Source organism: Podarcis tiliguerta (assembly GCF_965153285.1).
Source record: "Podarcis tiliguerta genome assembly, chromosome: Z".
NCBI lineage: Eukaryota > Metazoa > Chordata > Lepidosauria > Squamata > Lacertidae > Podarcis > Podarcis tiliguerta.
The window spans coordinates 18,278,809-18,296,911 of record NC_139553.1 but is presented as its reverse complement, the minus strand read 5'-3'; the positions used below and the strand labels follow the sequence as shown (position 1 = coordinate 18,296,911).

General features: G+C 47.6%; 1 protein-coding gene across 2 annotated transcripts in view; it reads right to left on the bottom strand.

Annotated features, from left to right (window-relative positions):
• NOTCH1 (notch receptor 1) overlaps positions 1–18,103 on the bottom strand; it is a 97,170-nt gene that overhangs the window by 20,495 nt on the left and 58,572 nt on the right. For both annotated transcript variants that reach the window (XM_083423265.1, XM_083423266.1), the window contains 9 exons: positions 17,214–17,359; positions 15,027–15,140; positions 12,814–12,933; positions 9,960–10,112; positions 8,752–8,980; positions 4,372–4,573; positions 3,464–3,617; positions 2,612–2,796; positions 969–1,101 (listed from right to left, as the gene is read on the bottom strand). In XM_083423265.1, the coding sequence (XP_083279391.1) occupies positions 969–1,101; positions 2,612–2,796; positions 3,464–3,617; positions 4,372–4,573; positions 8,752–8,980; positions 9,960–10,112; positions 12,814–12,933; positions 15,027–15,140; positions 17,214–17,359 (1,436 nt within the window). The remainder of the gene's footprint in view (positions 1–968; positions 1,102–2,611; positions 2,797–3,463; positions 3,618–4,371; positions 4,574–8,751; positions 8,981–9,959; positions 10,113–12,813; positions 12,934–15,026; positions 15,141–17,213; positions 17,360–18,103) is intronic.

Here is an 18,103-nt window from a genome sequence, read left to right as displayed (position 1 = left end):
ACCGCACGCCTGGCACCCTCCCCTCCACAGTGGGCGGCGACCCGGCGGCTCGGATCGGATTCGCACAGCCAGCACTGCAGTGAGACAGAGTGAGCGAGCCAGGTAGGGGCAGAGAGCTGCGAGTGCGAGCGCCCCCCCCCCAGATGTTGCGCCCGGTGCGGCCAGCCCCCCCTGCACCCCCCATGCTACGCCACTGCTACAAAGGTGGCACTGAGAGTCTTGGAGGAAAGGTGGAATGTTCAACATAGTCATAAATACACAAATAAGACAAACCAGCTGCCAACCCAATGGCATTCCTCGAAATAAGGTCCCATGAAAACAGCAAAGGAGAATGCGAGTGGGGAGAAGCAATGTATTTCACTTTCAATCAAGGCAAGACCCTTCCCCTGCAAAAAGTCTTGAGAGAACACTGTGCCCCTTCTCCTGGCAAATTGCTGAATACCCCTCCCACGCCTTCTGAGACGGACACACACACACACACATGCAACACCCCTCTGCAAAAGTGTGTGTAGGGGGAAGCTATTCAGTCAGCTCTATATGCAAAGTCTCCCAACCGGCATTCAACCTGCACTTCATGCTCTACCACTTAACCTAAATCTCAATCCTCAGGGTTTTCACTAAAATTTGGGGTTTAAATAGGAACATTAGCAAGCTGCCTTGTACTGAATCAGACCATTGGATCCATCTAGCTCAGTACTGTCAACCCTGATCAGGAGTAACAATCCAGGATTTCTACCAGGGATAGATAGGTCTTTCTCCAGCCCTACCTGGAGATTCTGCTGAGCACTGAACCTGGGACCTTCTGCATTCAAAAGCAGACACCCACTGAACTGATGACTTTTAAGCCAATACAGAACAGACTGATAGAAATACTGGAGCCCTCCACCCCCCCCCTTAATCAAGTGGGACACCCCTAAAGACTGGGTCTTTCCCTACCTGCCCATGCCCCTGCTTCCACCCACATTTACCTTGAGTCCCTCGGGGACAAGAGCACTTGTAGGTGTTGATGAGGTCAATGCAGGTCCCTCCGTTCTGGCAGGGGTGGGAAAGGCACTCGTTGATCTCCTCTGAGCAGTTGATCCCGTGGTAGCCAGCAACACACTACAAGGAAAGGTAGTCCAATATTCCCAAGTTGAAATGAGTTCTAGAGGGGTAGGAGGATTCCCTCCTTCCCACCTTGGAAGGCAGCCCCTCAAAAGGGAGCCCACAATGGAAAATGCCAAAACCAACTTGTAGTATATTTTTAAAAATGCAACCAGATGAAAAATAGACAAACTGTACCGTCCTCAAATCACCCACCCCACCAAAAATGGCTAGTGCCTGAGCTGCTGTAATGTCACAGGAGCTGCAAGCCTAAGAGCCACTGGAGGGTCAGGTTCGCAAGGACTGGCCAAGACTGAACTGTGCAATCTTGCCGCGGGAAGTGGAGAAAAAAATTGGGAGCTGAGACTGGGGTGGGGACTTTGGGTGGGAATGGCATGGTGTGTTGGGAATATTTCTGAAGCTCATGGCCAAGCGATTATCAAGGCTGCTTAGACATAATAAAAAATACTTGCATTACTTGGCCTTTCATTATGAAAAGCCAAAAGATGTTTAGGTAAACTCCACTCTGAAGTGGCATTACGATTTCAGCTAGCTTTGAAGTCCGCAAGGGAAGCGCCCAAACGTTCTATCATGCAAGAGCTTATGAGGCTGCCTCTGTCTGCTGAAATGCATTACATTCACTTGGAAATGGAGGCTGGCACAAGCAGGGGCAAAGGTGCTGCCTTCTACCCAGCCAGACTGCCGAATCATAGGACTGTAGAGTTGGAAGGGACCCCAAGAATCATCTAGTCCAACCCCATGCAGTGCAGGAATCCCAGCTAAAACATCCCTGACAGGTGGCCCTCCAACCTCTGCTTCTAAGCCTCCAATGAAGGACAGCCCTCCATCTTTTAACTAGCTTTTGTCAGACGTGCTGGCAGGGAGTGAACCTGGGATCTTTTGTTGGCATAGGAGATGCTCTGCTACCAAGTTACGATGTACCCCTTTCCCTGGAAACTGTGGCTTTTTTTCAGGGTGGCTGTAAACTACCCAGCAATCTGGAAATATCTATGATGGAGGCATGTCCTGTACAGTGGTGCCTCGCAAGATGAAAAGAATCCGTTCCGCGGGTCTTTTCGTCTTGCGGTTTTTTCGTCTTGCGAAGCAAGCCCATTGACGGAGTAGCGCTATTAGCGCTATTGGCGATTTAAGGGCTAAAAACGGCTTTTTAAGGGGGATTAGCGGTTTTGCTGCTAAAATGCTTTTAGCAGCTTAGCGATTCAAAATAAGGGGTTTTGGAGCAAAAAAAAAAAAAAAATCATCATTTTTCGTCTTGCGAAGCAAGCCCATAGGGAAATTCGTCCTGCGAAGCGTCTCTGCAAATGGAAAACCCTTTCGTCTTGCGGGTTTTCCGTCTTGCGAGGCATTCGTCTTGCGGGGCACCACTGTACTTTGTTCTGATGTTCCACCACATCTCAGGACATGTACCCAGCTCCGCTAGCAATGCACAAACCCGGGTAAAGGAGGGTTCACCCTGTATCCACTGCCCCCCCCCCCACGCCACCTCCCTTCTGAGCACCAACCGTACCTCACACGAGTAGCCCCCTAGGTAGTCTGTGCAGGTGGCCCCGTTCTGGCACGGGTTGGGGGAGCACTCATCCACCTGCTCCTCGCAGTAGCTGCCTGTGTAGCCGGCCTGGCACTGGCAAGAGTGGGTGTTGCCCCTGTCCACACAGAGCCCAGAATTCCTGCATAGGTGCACCACCTCGACGCCTGCAAAGGTATAGGAGGGAGGTCAGGTACAAGTAACAGGTGTGGGTGTGTGGGAGAACGCCTCCTCAGTGATGTCTACTCCCAGACCATGGAACACCCTCCCAAGAGAAGCCAGACCGGCTCCTTCCTTGTCACACTTCCACAGGTTTTTATTCCAGGAGGCTTTTAGGAAATAACTGTTTCTTTAAAGGAATGGGTGTTTCTATATGGTGTTCATCATCATCATCATCATCATCATCTGTCATGTGCTTCTTATTGGGGGTCCCCCCCTCCCCCCCGTTGGGAGTTTAGTTTGCTTTTAAACAATTTTTTAAATATGTTTTTAGCTTTTTGTATTTTATCTGTGTTGTTTAAATTTGTGTAAGCTGGTCCCTAAGAGCCGGAAGAAATCTGTTTATGTATGCAACTACAGCAGCTCGGATTTTGTCTGTGTGTGTGTGTGTGTGACATAGCTGTAATATAAAAAAAAAATATAAACCAATAAACACCTCACTGCAACAACTATCAAATACTGAACCACTTCAAAACGAAATGCCAAATACGAATCTATGCATCTGGCTGGGGTCAGCCACCCCTCACCGGGTCCTGCCCTGGCCAGAGTCTGCTCCCAGGACAGACCAAAGAGGGAAGACAGAGGAAGGGGAACAGCAGGATGGGGCCTTCTTACCTTGCTGCCGTGCAGCCACCTCACAGGAGACATTGGGGACATCGCAGTAGAGTCCAGTCCAGCCACTGGTGCACTCGCAGCGGTACAGGTTGTCTGTCTGCCAGCACTTTCCGCCGTTCTTGCAGGGTGAGGAGTCACACCAACGCACCAGGTTCTGGGGGTGAAGAATCAGAAGGTTTGTGGGTGCAACAGCACCAGGGCCAGGGTAGGGTGGTACGGAGAAGGGCCTTTGTGGGTTCAATCCTGCGCAGCTGGTTGAAGGACACGGCCCTGAAGATGCCAGGGTGGAGGGGAGTCAACAGCCCTTCCAAGTGCCATGTGATTCCAACTCCTGGCAGCCAGCATAGCCATGGATGTTGATGACAGGAGTTGTAGTGCAGCAACACAGTTTCCCATGGCTAAGCAATGTTTCGTTGTGTTAGCCATGGTTTGGCTCAGCAAACCACAAATCATCTCACAGACAAGCAAGGCCACAGTTTGTTTCACCATGCTTGGTTTCCCCAGCTGCTCTTGCAATGTGACTTTGGGGTTGTCAAAGAACCAGAGTTAATCAAGGCTGATGGGGAATGCACAGAATGCTGAACTATCCTTAAGCCAGCAGTGTACCTTGGCTTCACATCATGGTTTGTTGCCAGGTAAAATGGACCACTGTTAAGTTTGCCAGGTGGGGTTCAGACAGTCAAACAAACCATTGGCAAGCTAAACAAACCATGAGTTTGTGCTGGGCTGCTGCCTCTCTGCTCCGACCTCAACACTTCAGCCATTTGCTCCTCACTCTGTGAGCCCACCCACTCCAAGCCCCCAGTGAAACAACAGAAGCAAATGAACTGGGAAAGGCAAGTCCCACTCAAGGTCAGGCTCTGCAGGCAGAACTGCTTCGGCATCCAGTGGGGTCTTGGCCCCCTTACCTGACAACTGAGGCCAGTGTAGCCCTGAGGACAAGTGCACTTGTAGGTGCCGTAGCTATCCTGGCAGGTGCCACCATTCAGGCAGGGTTTGGAGTCACACTCGTTGATGTCGTGCTCGCAGTAGATTCCCGTGAAGCCAGGTGGACAGACACAGGTGAAGGTGTTGATGCCGTCCACACAGGTGCCCCCATTGAAGCAGGAGCTGAGGGGCAGAAGGAAACTGGCTGTGCCATCAAAGCTCTCCGTTGGAAGCTGCCTTATAGCAAATGCCAGAATGCTGGGTCCGTCTAGTGCAGTACAGAGTACACTGACCACCACTAGCAATGGCTCTCCAGGGTTTCAAACAGGGAGTTTACCCAGCCTCACAGAGTTGCCATTGGGGATTGAACCCAAGACTCTTTCCATGCAGAGTGTGTGCTCTACCACTGAGGCTTTCTGTGGCCTTTCCCCAAAATGTAAAATAGTATTCTAGATCTCATGATTTTAAATGAAGGGCTGAATTACACAGGAAGCTGCTTATACCTAGTCAGACCATTGGGTTCACTTGGCTCAATAGTGCCTACACTGACTGGCAGCAGCAGTAGCTGTCCAGGGTTTCAGACATATTCAGTTTTTAGGGGAGGAGTGAAAAATGGCATTTTGGGTGCTTCTACCCTTAGTCGAGATTCCTGTATTGCAGGGGGTTGGACCAGATGACCCTCAGGGTGCCTTCAACTCTAGTTTTATGATTCTACAGCTGCAAAGTTAGTCCACAGCCAATGTCTGCTGAAATCTCAGAAGCCAGAGAGGGCAACAAAGCAAGATCTAGTATGGTGTAGTGCTTATCGAGTGTTGGACTCAGACCTGGGAGACCAGGGTTCAAATGCCTGCCCCCTTGGCCATGAAGTTCACTGGGTGATCTTTCTCTCAGCTCTAACCTATCTCACAAGGTTGTTGGGGAAGGTAAAATGGGCTGAAGGATTACCACGTACCCCAACTTTAGCTCCTTGGAGGAAAGGTGGGATATAAATGCAGTAAGATAAATGAAAGTAAATAATTAATGTTAAGGAAGACCCGTGCCATGTTTGTCTTCCTGCAGGAGAACTTGCAAAGCTACACTTGTAGCAAGTGCAAACTGGTTGGCTTGCTGGAAGAGAAGGTACAACAACCTGAGGTCCAAATGGTCAACACTTCGAGGTATAGGGCAAGATGCAGACTTTCGCGATAGAGCTGAGTGGACTGTGACAGAACAGCAACACAGGCGCCCCAAGGGAGGAGGAAGATTGCTCATGGCAAGAGACCAACCCCTGGAGGAACGTGACGCACACAAGTAGGACTGTCAGGAACCATGCTGTGTCATTAGAACTGCGAAATCGGTTCCATGCTCTCACCTAGGACACTGATTCTGGGGCAGAAGAGTTAGGACAGCAGTTACGGAACTTAGAATACACTAAGGTAGCTGTGAAAGGTACGGTGCACATAATGATTCCTGTCACCCCCAATAGGAGGAATAGACAGGAGGAGATGGACTTGGGAGGTTTTTTTTCCATTCTTGATCTAACACTTTCAGATCCCGAATGAGTATGCTGATAATCCACCTGCTACCTTCCAAGGAAATGATCTCGGGAGAAAAGGAATTGCAGTCTGGAGAAGGCAAGTTGAGAGGAGGAGGAGGAGGAAGTACTAGAACCATAAGGTTCCTGCCTTTGTAACCTATTCCAGTAATATCCAGATCAGCTCGAAGAGACGAGAGGGGAAGACTCAAGAACAGCAGCTGCAGACCTTAGAACACTCCAAGGCGATTTTGGAAAGCACAGTGTACAGAACGATTCCTGCCACTCCCCAGAGGAGGAAGAGACTGTTGGTGGTAGTAAGTGGCAAGAGGCAATAGTTTTCGGAGGAAACAGGATGTCCCAAGAGGTGTCTTCCACGTGCAAAGATTTGCAATGTGACAGAGAACTTGCCAAGTCTTATAAAGCCCGCTGACCACAACTTCAACATATAGCAAGGGACTATGAGACTGGGCAGGAAGCTGAAGAGCCTTGGGGCACCGGTTGTCTTTTCATCACTTCTTCCTGTTGAAGATCATGGCCCAGGAAGAGAGGAAAATACTGGAAGTAAACCACTGGCTGTACAGGTAGTGTCATCAGGAAGGGTTTGGCTTCTTGGATCACCATCTCTGCTTCTTTGAGGAAGGAATTCTGGGTCGTACCTCACAGCGGCTGGCAAAAATATGTTTGGTAAGAGTCTAGCATACCTGATCAGGAGAGCTTTCAACTAGATTCTGAGCGGGAGGGCAGACAGCATTACAGGTGGCAGAAGAGCACCTGGTACTGGGGATAGTAGCTTCATTGGTGCACAAGAAATTGAGGTGGTGCTTGCCCTGCTAAAGGGCAAAGTACTAGAGGAAGGAAGCAACTGGAGGGAATGATTCATGGTTCCAGTTGTCTCTGCACAAATGCAGAGCATGAGAAACCAACAAGACGAATTGGAGCTTTGAATGCAGGATGGCAAATATGACCTGGGAAGCATTACTGAAACCTGGTGGGATGAGACTCATGACTGAAATGCAGGAATTGAGGGGCATAAACTGTTCAAAAGGAATAGACCAAACAGGAAGGGAGGAGGAATAGCATTATATGTAAAGGAGGTCCAAACTTGTGAATAAATCAATGACCTGCAGCATGGAAAGCATATTGAGAGTATACAGGTAAAAACTGTAGGAGAGAGAAACAATACTGATCTCACAATGGGGGCTTTCTATAGACCACCAGGTCAGACTGAAGACTTGGATGGTGCTTTCCTAGAGCAGATTTCTAAACATTCAAAAAGGAGAGATAAAGTAGTAATGGGAGACTTCAAGTACCCCATATCTGTTGGAACCCAAACAATGCCAGGAATGTAAGGTCCAACAAATTCCTCCACTGCATTGCTGACAATTTCATTTCCAAGAAGGTGGCAGAAGTAACAAGTGCATCATCTATCTTGGATCTGGTCCTCACCAACAGGGAGGAACTGATCAAAGAATTGGAAGCATTTGGAAACTTGAGAGGAAGTTTCATGACACAAAGGCAAGGGAAAGGTGAGCATGGTGAGACATGCACTCTGGACTTTAAGAAGGCTGATTTCAAAAAGCTTAAGGAGCTACTGGGTGAGATCCCATGGTCAGAAATACTCAAAGAGAAGGGAGTCCAAGATGGGTGGGAGTTTATTAAATGAAATATTGAAGCTCCAAATGCAGAAAATTCAAACAAGAAAGAAAAGTTGGAAGTATCTAAAGAAACACTGGTGTGGCTGCATAAGGAGCTTACAGATGAGCTGAGATTTAAGCAGGGCATGTATAAGAAATGGAAGAAAGAGGAAATCACAAAGGAAGAGTGTACACAAGTAGCCAACAGTTGCAGGATGAATGGCAGGTTCTGCACTTAGGCAGGAAGAACTAGCTGCACAAATAGAAGATAGGGAACACCTGGCTTACTAGTAGGACATGTGAAATGGGTCTTGGTGGACCACAAGCTGAACTTGAGTCAACACTGTGATGCAGCAGCAAAAAAAGCTAATGCTATTCTAGGCTGCATCAACAGAAGTATAGTCTCCAGATCAAGGGAAGTAACAGCCCCGGAAGCCAACCAGGCAGTCACAGAAAAAGACATTGCCTTTTTTTATACTGCCTTGATCAGACTACATCTGGAATACTGTGTCCAGTTTTGGGTGCCACAATTTAAGAAGAATGTTGACAGGCTGCAGCATGTGCAGAGGAGGGCAACCAAGATTATAAAGGCTCTGCAATCAAAGCCTTATGAGGAACAGTTGAAGTAGCTGGATATGTTTAGCCTGGGAAAGAGGAGACTGAGAGGGGATATGATAGCTATCTTCAAATATATAAATGGCTGTCACATGGAAGATGCAGCAAGCTTGTTTTCTCCTGCTCTGGAGGGCAAGACTCGAACCAATGGCTTCAAGCTACAAGAAAGGAGATTAAGGATAGAACTTACAGTAAGAGCTGTTTGACATTGGAACGGACTCCCTTGGGAGGTTGTGGACTGTCTTTCATTAGAGGTTTTTAAGCAGAGTGTGGATTGCCATCTGTCATGGATGCTTTAGTTGAGATTCCTGCAAAGCAGGGGGGGTGGACTAGATGACCCATGGGGTCCCTTCCGACTTTATGATTCTAAGGCCATTTGATTAGGGTCCAGAGCCCTCTTGCCCATCACCAGAGTAGACTATGCAAAATAAAAATTTGCAAGTGATGGGTGTGATTTATACCAACACTGCGGTGTGCAGAATGTTGGTTCTTTTGGGATGAATCATCCCCACTCACACACAGGAGCATGACTATAGCCAAGCACATTGTTTTTTTAAAAAATGACGTTCCAATGTTATTTCTGGCTCCTGAATTACCTTTCTGTGCAGTCGGGGGTGTTATGCTCGCAGTGGATCCCGCTAAAGCCAGAAGGGCAAGTACAGGTGTAGCTGTTGACACAGTCCGTGCAGTTGGCGCCATTCTTGCAAGGGTTGCTGGCACACTCGTCAATGTCCTCCTCACACTTGGGGCCCCGGAAGCCAGCGAGGCAGTCACAGAAAAAGGCATTGATGCCATCGGAGCAGGACCCGCCGTTGTGGCAAGGATCTAGAGGTAGTGGGGAAAGGGGCAGCGATGGACTCTCATTCCACGGGGCTGATGGTTTTTTTAATTATTTTTTTGAGGCTGCCTTGGCCTCTGCAAAACTTCCCACATTCTTTCCTAAACCTTCTGTGTGAACTGAATGCACAATTCGCCCCAGCCTTTGATAATTCAGTGCCCTGTTATTTGTTTATCTAGTTAATAATAAACAAAATAAATCAAAGATAAAGCTTACAGAAACACTGCTGCAGATGGCTGCAAACTGTACACAGCTGAACATTATCACTGAACAGTCTTCCAAAACATTACAGAAAGTGCCCATTTTCCCATGAAACCTGTTTTCCTGGCTTAGATGTAGCCTTTTGTAGTAAGTTAGCATATCACAGTTACTGCGGAGCAAATGTTCTCATTTCTTTCAGACATAGCAGGAGATAGGCTTCTCCAACCCCCAACCCGAATTTTAAGCTATTACAATCTTAGTCAAAAGTTAAAAGGTTAAACACTATTTCTTGATCATTTTCCAGAAGAACATCTTTTACATTAACCAAGCAGAAATATTTTATGTTCGAAGGGTATATGATATCCTCACATAGCAGAGATCTTATTAGCCTCAATGAGTTTCCAGAATATTTATATTTGAGAACAATTCCAATATGTCAATGAATTTTCACAAGACCTCATGTTAAGAACACCAGAAGAGCATGCAGGATCAGGCCAAATGGCCCATCAAGTCCAGCATCCTGTTCTTTTCTGTTCCAATCAATCCTTCTTCCCAGGGAGCTCTGGGAAATTGTAACTCCGGGAAGGAATAGAGGAATCCTCTTAACAACTCTCAGCACTCCTTTATAAACTACAGCTCCCTGAATTATTTGGGGGGAAATCTTGACTGTTTAAAGTGATGTGCAGCAGTGCTTTCAATATATAGCGCAGATGGGGTCCAGGTCTCCCAGGGCAACCCACTCCCCAGCCTCCTTGAGGCTCTTACTAGGCTGGCAGTCATCAACGTCCGTCTCGCAGGTGTTGCCTGTGAACCCAGGTTTGCAGACACACCAGTAGCTACCATTCGTATTCTGACATGCAGCACCATTCCGACAAGGGCTCTTCACGCACTCGTTGATGTCGATCTCACAGGTTTGCCCTGAGAAGGCAATTTGAATGGATATTTATTTTTTACATATTTCATAAAATTTATAGTTTGATTGCTAAAAAAAATAATATCTCAAATGAGGCTTATGAAGATTAAACAATAAAATCGCCACTAAGAAAATTAGCGATATTTTAAGACATACAAAAATTGAAAACAACAATAGATTAAAAACAGCTTAAAACTTGTACCGACTTCCTAAACATCTGGACAGGCTGGCCTATACAAAATGGTTTTGGCAGGTAGTAAAGGAAGGACAGTGCCTGCCTGACATCAATAGGCAAGGAGTTCCAAAGTGTAGGTGCCGCCATACTGAAAGATGGGAGCTCTTACAAATTTGGAAAGGGTATTATGTGGCAACTGTAACAGTGCCAGCTGTATTCAAGTAAGTCCTCAGAGTAGTGCCAGGGTGTGGAGGACTCCCTGGTCCTGAATGGGGTAACAGTGCCCCTGAAGGACCAGGTGCACAGCCTGGGAGTCATTCTGGACTCACAGTTGTCCATGGAGGCGCAGGTCAATTCTGTGTCCAGGGCAGCTGTTTACCAGCTCCATCTGGTACGCAGGCTGAGACCCTACCTGCCTGCAGATTGTCTCGCCAGAGTGGTGAATGCTCTAGTTCTCTCTCGCTTGGACTACTGCAATGTGCTCTATGTGGGGCAACCTCTGAAGGTGACCCGGAAACTACAACTAATCCAGAATGCGGCAGCTAGACTGGTGACTGGGAGTGGCCACCGAGACCATATAGCGCCGGTCTTGAAAGACCTACACTGGCCCCCACTGAGCACAATTCAAAGTGTTGGTGCTGACCTTTAAAGCCCTAAATGGCCTCGGTCCAGTATACCTGAAGGAGGGTCTCCACCCCCATCGTTCTGCCCGGACACTGAGGTCCTGTGCCGAAGGCCTTCTGGCGGTTCCCTCACTGCGAGAAGCCAAGTTACAGGGAACCACGCAGAGGGCCTTCTCGGTAGTGGCACCCGCCCTGTGGAATGCCCTCCCACCAGATGTCAAACCTAGCCAGATGGGCGGGGTATAAATAATAAATTATTATTATTATTATTATTATTATTATTATTATTATTATTCCTGCTGTTGCACTCATGTCCTGCTCGTGGGCTTCCCATTGGACCACCAGGTTGGCCCCTGTGGCAACAGGAAGCTGGGCCAATGGCCTGACCAAACAGGCTCTTCTTATGTTCTTAATATCTGCCTGCTGCAGACATAGCACAGGCTCCCCAGTACTAACCATGGTTTGTGGTGTAATGGTAAACCACGGTTGGAAAAAATCATTAGAAGAAACAGGTGCTGGAAAGGGGAGAGAGGAAGTATACCCTTTTAAGACAGACTTTCAGGCTGAGTTTCCTGCCTGTCCTGGGGCTGTCTAGGGATTCCACATGAACGCCTGTCGTTTTGGGATCAGCTCACTGACAACATGCAAAACAATTGAGACTAGTGCCAAATACAATCATTGATGTCCTTGGAGAAGAGAAGAGAAGAGAAGAGGAGAGGAGAGGAGAGGAGAGGAGAGGAGAGGAGAGGAGAGGAGTGGCTCTTTGTAAATGAGCCCAGAAAGGCACCAGCAACAAGAAAGGAGGGATAGAGAGCAAAGGGAGACGATTAACAGCGAACCACAGAGCAAGGGGCTGCAGGAAGGCAGGTGCATCCTAGGCAAACCAAGACCTGTTTAGCGGTTGTCGCTTCAGGCAATAAATCAAGTAACCTGCCACTAGAGAGAGAGAGAAAGAGGGAGGGAGGTGGGGGTTGGGGGGGGCTATCTGGGGCCTGTTCAGGGTATCTTTATTATTAAGAGCAGAGATGCAATACTCTCTTTTTCTCAGTCTCAGTGTTGAGGGAGTTGGGTGGGGGAGGAGAGGGAAATTAAAAATATCTGAGACCTGGGAGACTCTCAAAAAGTTATTTTACCACCTGCACACAGCAGAACATAATCTGCATTGGTCCAAGTTTAAAAAATAAAATAAACAACAAAACCAACGATATATGGTTGCATCTAACAGTAGTCTTACTCAAGAGTACATCCCCTAAAGTTAATGAACACAGATGTTATTTTAATCTTATTTATTTATTACATATATATCCCACCTTTTCCTCCCAATGAGCTCAAGGTGGTGTACATGGTTTTCCTCCTACCCCGTTTCATCCTCAGAACAGCCCTGTGAGGTAGGCTAGGCTAAAAGGCAGTGACAGGCCCCAGATCATGACTAACATAGGTCGACTGATTTCAGCACGTCTACTCTGAGGACTTACTTGGATACAACCAATAGTTTATAAGAAATAGAAGGCTCAGTCTATTAGGTCTGAATGTTCTGGCTGCTGCATCCTGCCAAAGTCCAGCCTCCTGTTCTCACAGTGGCCAACCAGATGTCCATCATGAAAAACCCACCAGCAGGATTTGAGCACAACAGCAACTCTCACTACCTCTGGTTTCCAGCTTCTGGTGTCCAGAAGCTTTGGTGCCTCCAACCACTGAGGCAGAGCACAGCCATTGCGGCTAGCAGCCTTAGACAGTCTTCCCCTCCTCCTCCATGAATTCACCGAACCCCTTTCTAAAGCTGTCCGAACTGGAGGTCATCCCTGTATTCTGTTGCAGTGAATGAAGCAGGCAGTACCACCACCATCACCACCACATACGTGCATGCGGGCACCTCTGGAGACCATGGAATGGGAACCAATCCCTCACCTTGCCACCCTGGAGGGCAGGCACAAGAGAAGCTCTCAAAATCTTCAGATTCTCTGCACTTGCCACCGTTCTTGCAGGGACCGTCTGCACATGGAGCCAGGACATCCCGACAGGTCGGCCCTGGAGTGTAAATACATCAAAGATAAGGAGAGTCCACACATTTGGTCAGGGGAACAGCCATAGCAGCTCAACAGGCTTTGCATGCAGGAGGTCCCAGTTTCATTTCCTGCCAGCGTCACCAGGTAGGCTGGGAATGTTCCCCACCTGAAACCCTATAGTATCACTGCTGCCAGTCAAGTAGACAATCCTGAGCTAGACAGACCAACGAGTCAGCATAAGGCACCTTCCTATGTCCCTACTTGTGCTGGGGCTGCTGCTGCCAGCCAGTGTAGACAATCCTGAGCTAGACAGACCAATTGTCTTTGCTCTATAGAAGGAAGCTCCTTACATTCTCTTGGTCCAGTACTCACCCTGAAAATCTCGCAGACATGCTATGTTTTTCTCATGCTGCCCAATAAGAGTTGGGCTGATCTGTGTGTGCATGGGGAAGCAACAAGCTGTGCAAAATTTTCGTGTGTGTGAGAGAGACACAGATTAACACACATTCCTGGAAACTTTTCTGTGCCCTTTGGCCTGTGGGTCTTCAGGGTCTTGCTGGGAGCCTTGAGAGATTTTCCAAGAGATTCTCTTCTTGGGGAAGAAACATACAGTGGTACCTCGGGTTACAAACACTTCAGGTTACAGACTCCACTAACCCAGAAATAGTACCTTGGGTTAAGAACTTTGCTTCAGGATGAGAACAGAAATTGTGCCCAGCAGCGGGAGACCCCATTAGCTAAAGTGGTACCTCAGGTTAAGAACAGTTTCAGGTTAAGAATGGACCTCCTGAACGAATTAAGTTCTTAACCCGAGGTACCACTGTATTTCTTATCCCTTGTGAAGGGGTGTTTTGGAAAGGTACGTTCCCAAATTTCACATGCTTCTGTATGCTGTCAGGGCGACCCCAATAAGGGAACACTATTTGTGTGGGGTGTGCAAGTTCAACTTAACTCGTATTTTCTCTCCTCCACACCTCTGTCCCATTGTCTTCCTGTTTACGAAGCCAATATTCCCCACATTTTACGTTATCTCCCTTGTCAGGCCCTTACCATCCAAGGACCCTTTTGCTGTTTTCCAGAAGGGGGCCTCTGACTCCCCCATTTTTCTCTGGATTGTTTCCACAGCAACTGGCCAAGGCAGGAAAGGAGTCATGGCTTCCTCTAATTGTGTGCAGGATGCTGCTGTTTTGTGAAGCAGGAAACGGGGCAGAGGACGACTCAACTCAGCAGAAAATCCCTGCCCTTACAAAGCTGATGGACCTGCCTATGCAGGTGATGCGGGAGAGGCCTCCATCATTCCAAAAGAAAGCATCCAGAAGGGGCATGAGCGAAAAGTCTTTTTGCAGTATTTTTTTTTTTTTAAGTGAAAAATGGACTCATTGAAGAAAAGCTGGTTCATATAAATAAGGCTTTCTCACAGAACAAGTTGCTGAAAAATGTGAGTGTGGGAAAGGAGTCCCTCCTGTTCCAGCAAACCAAAAGATGACCTCCCCCCTCCCCACTCAGGAGCATGTGAAAATGATAAGCGGGAGGAAGCATCCTATGTTTAGAAAACTCTTCCAGCTGGTTTTGATTTCAGGGCAGAAAACAGGAGCAAGCAGCCCTTCAGACAACCTTGACATAAGTGCTTCTGCTGGCCTGAGTTCTGGATTTGCACAAAAGCTAAAGTCACACCTGCCCCCATGTTTAAAGCAGCACCATGCCACTTTAAACAGTTATGACACCCTCCCCCCCCAAAAGGATTCTGGGAACTGTAGCTTGTTAAGGGTGTTGGGAATTGTAGCTTTGTGTGCAGTAATTACAGGGTTCTTGGAGGGAAGACATACTGTAAGATACATTTAAAGCAGTACCATGCCACTTTTAACAGTCATGGCTTCCCACAAAGAATCCTGGAAACAGCAGCATGCTAAGGGGTCTGAGAGACCTCTATTTGCTCACACTCACACACACACACACACACACACACCCGAGCTACAATTCCCAGAGCGGTTTAATAATCAATCCCTCTTCCCAGAAAACTATGGGAAGCTTTCTATGCTTGTCATTAAACTAGCCCTTCAGAACCATGAGGACTGCCACGGCTACAGGCTTTTGATCCAGGGTTTGGTCTCTTACCGGTGTAGGGTGGAAGACAGTTGCACTGGTAACGGGCCACGTCATCAATACAGGTCCCTTGGTTCAGGCATGGGTTGGAGGCACATTCGTTGATGTTGGTCTGGCAGTTGGGACCTGGGAAGATCGAGAGGCCCACATGCACGGTCAGCCTGCCAAAGCTTGCCTCCTCTCTCCATGACTCCTAGGCTGGGATCCTTCCCAAGCCAGCCTCCCTGAAGCCTTTAACTGGTTGCCAGTCCATTTCCAGGCCCAATTCAAGGTGCTCACATTAGTATTTGAAGCCCTAAACAACTTAAGCCTCAAATACCTGAGCGGCAGCCTCCTTCACTTCAGACCCTCCTTGGGTGTTGTGGTTGGCAAAGGGGGCCCTCTTGGTGGTTCCCACTCCCATATAAGTTCATGAGGGAGGTGTCTGGGAGGGAGCCTTCTCTGTGGCAGCCCCTATGCTGTGAGACTTCTCCTCAACAGAGGTGTGCCTAGTATCTTCACTGTACAGCTTTTATTTATAAAAATACTTTTTTATGCCGCTGTATCTAAAAATAGATTATACAGTGGTACCTCACAAGACGAATGCCTCAGAAGACGAAAAACTTGCAAGACGAAAGAGTTTTTCGTTTTCTGAGTTGCTTCGCAAGACGGATTTTCCTATGGGCTTGCTTCGCAATACGAAACGTCTTGCGCCTTTTTTTAAAAAACCGCCAATGCATTCCTATGGGAAACCGTCAATACACAGTGGTGCTTCGCAAGACGAAAAAACTCGCAGAACGAATTAATTTCGTCTTGCGAGGCACCACTGTAGTGGTTTTAAACAGCATAAAAACATAAAACCAAATAATAAAATCATTAAAAGTTTGAAACTAGTTAAAAATAAAAATAAATTAAAGCAAACGTCCATAGGCCATTGTGGGGATGTACTCTTAATTGCCTGCATAGGTCTGGAGGAACAGAAAGGTTTTCAGCAGGCATGCTGATGACGTATCTTCCTCAGTCTGGTCTCTGACACACCTGAGAGGCATATGTTTAGGATCCTCCCTATTCTTCTGACCTGCAATTTTATTAATTCATTTATTTGATTGATTGATATACTGCCCTTCATCATAAGATCTCAGGGTGGTTCGCTGAATAAAATGCAGGATAAAAACAAGTAAATAAGTAAAACAAAAGAGCAAAACAATACCCCCCCCATCCCACAGGAACATTTAAACGCCTGTAGCATATTAATCAGCCAAAAGCCTGGTTGAAGAGCGGCATTTTCACCTGGCACCTAAAGATATACGATGATGGTGCCAGCAAAACCTCCCAGGGGTGAGGATTCCACAAACGGGGACAGAGAAGGCCCATTCTCGTGCTGCCACCCTCTGGACCTCACATGGAGGCAGCACACGACTACGGGCCTCGGATGATGAACACAGAGTCTGGGATGGATTGTAAGGGGAGAAGGCGGTCCTTGAGGTATCGCGGCGCCGAGCCATTTAAGGCAATTTGTTTAAACTGCTTTTAATTTTGTATTTTAAATCCACCTTGGGATCTTAGGGGTGAAGGTCCTAGTCCTTCTCAGACCCATTGAAATTAATAACCATGACTAACTCAGGCTCATTCATTTCAGTGGGTTTACTCTAGAGCAGGACTAGCGCTGGCTACAAAAACTTCGGAGCACCTGGAAGTGAGCAACCTGTGGCCCCCAGTCTCATTTTATACAGCCTTCGACGCCCCCTGAAGAAACCCCATCCTTCCATTTAATCGAATTTTCTTCCTTCTGGTTTGTTTTCTCCTGGCTTTTATTTTTTTTATAATTAATTTTTATTCAATTTCCAATATACATTCCATCCATGTTTAACACCCACTTCTAACATATACATCTTTTAGACTTCCCTCAGCCTGTCTGACAATTTTCCATATTATCACAATTACTCACATTTCTTAAATTCTCCTGGCTTTTAATACAGTTCAATTGTTTCTCTCTCAACCCCCCCCCCAAGAACAGTGACCAGAAAGCTCCACCCAGCAATTGGACCAGGAAGCTATTGGACCAGGAAGCAATTGGACAAGAAATAACCAGGAAGTCTAGTGCCACCTATTGACTGGACTATAGAATGACACTACCTGTTACACCACAGGCCAGTCACAGGCCTTGGTGTGCTCAAGGCAGGGCAAGCATTCCCTGTCCGCTCTCCCCAGACCTCTTACCGCTGAAGCCCTCCTGACAGGTACAGATGTAGCCGCTGGTCATATCTTTACAGGTGCCACCATTCATACAAGGGTTGGATTCACACTCGTTGTTGTTGATGTCGCAGTTTGTCCCGCTCCAGCCTGGGTCACAATCGCACTTGTAGCTGTCATTAAGAAGCAGAACGCGCATGAGCATGTGCCTGAGCATGTGCATGTGTGAAGACCAACGTGGAGGCTTCCAGATGTTTTGGATGACACAACTCCTGCTCCTGATGGGTGAATTGTGGTCCAAAGAATCTGGCGGGCACCAAGTTGGCAATTGAAAGGGCTGGTGTGTCTGCAGCAGCCACCCCCCAACAGAGACCCATCTTGTAATCTTTGGTTCCAAATGTCTGCTGCTCAAAGCAGCTGCCATCCTGCCACCCCTGGGTGCCCTGTTCCTTTCAGACACTGTGCATGTATACAGTTCTAAGAACCTCAGAAGGGTCCCGCAACAGCTGGATCAGGCCAAGGAGGCCCCATCTAGTCCAGCATCATCTTCTCACAGAAGCCCACAAAAGGAGGACCTGAATGTATTAGCCACCTCCCTGCATGTGATTCTTAGCAACTGACATCAAACTGGCAAACAAAGACAGGAAGCTGCCAAACTCTTGGCCCATCTACCTTAGCATTCTCTACACTGGCTGGCAGTGGCTCCCCAGAGTTTCAGGCAGTGGACAGTCCCAGCCCTATTGGACTTTCTGCCTGGGAAACATCTGCTGTTCTACTAAGCTGGGACACTTCCCGAAACCTCTCTGGACTCTCTTTTCCTTGGTGTATGGCGGCTGTTATAGGAACATAAGAAGAGCCTATTTGGTCAGGCCAATGCCCCATCTAGTCCAGCCATCTTGTTCCCAAACTTGACCAAC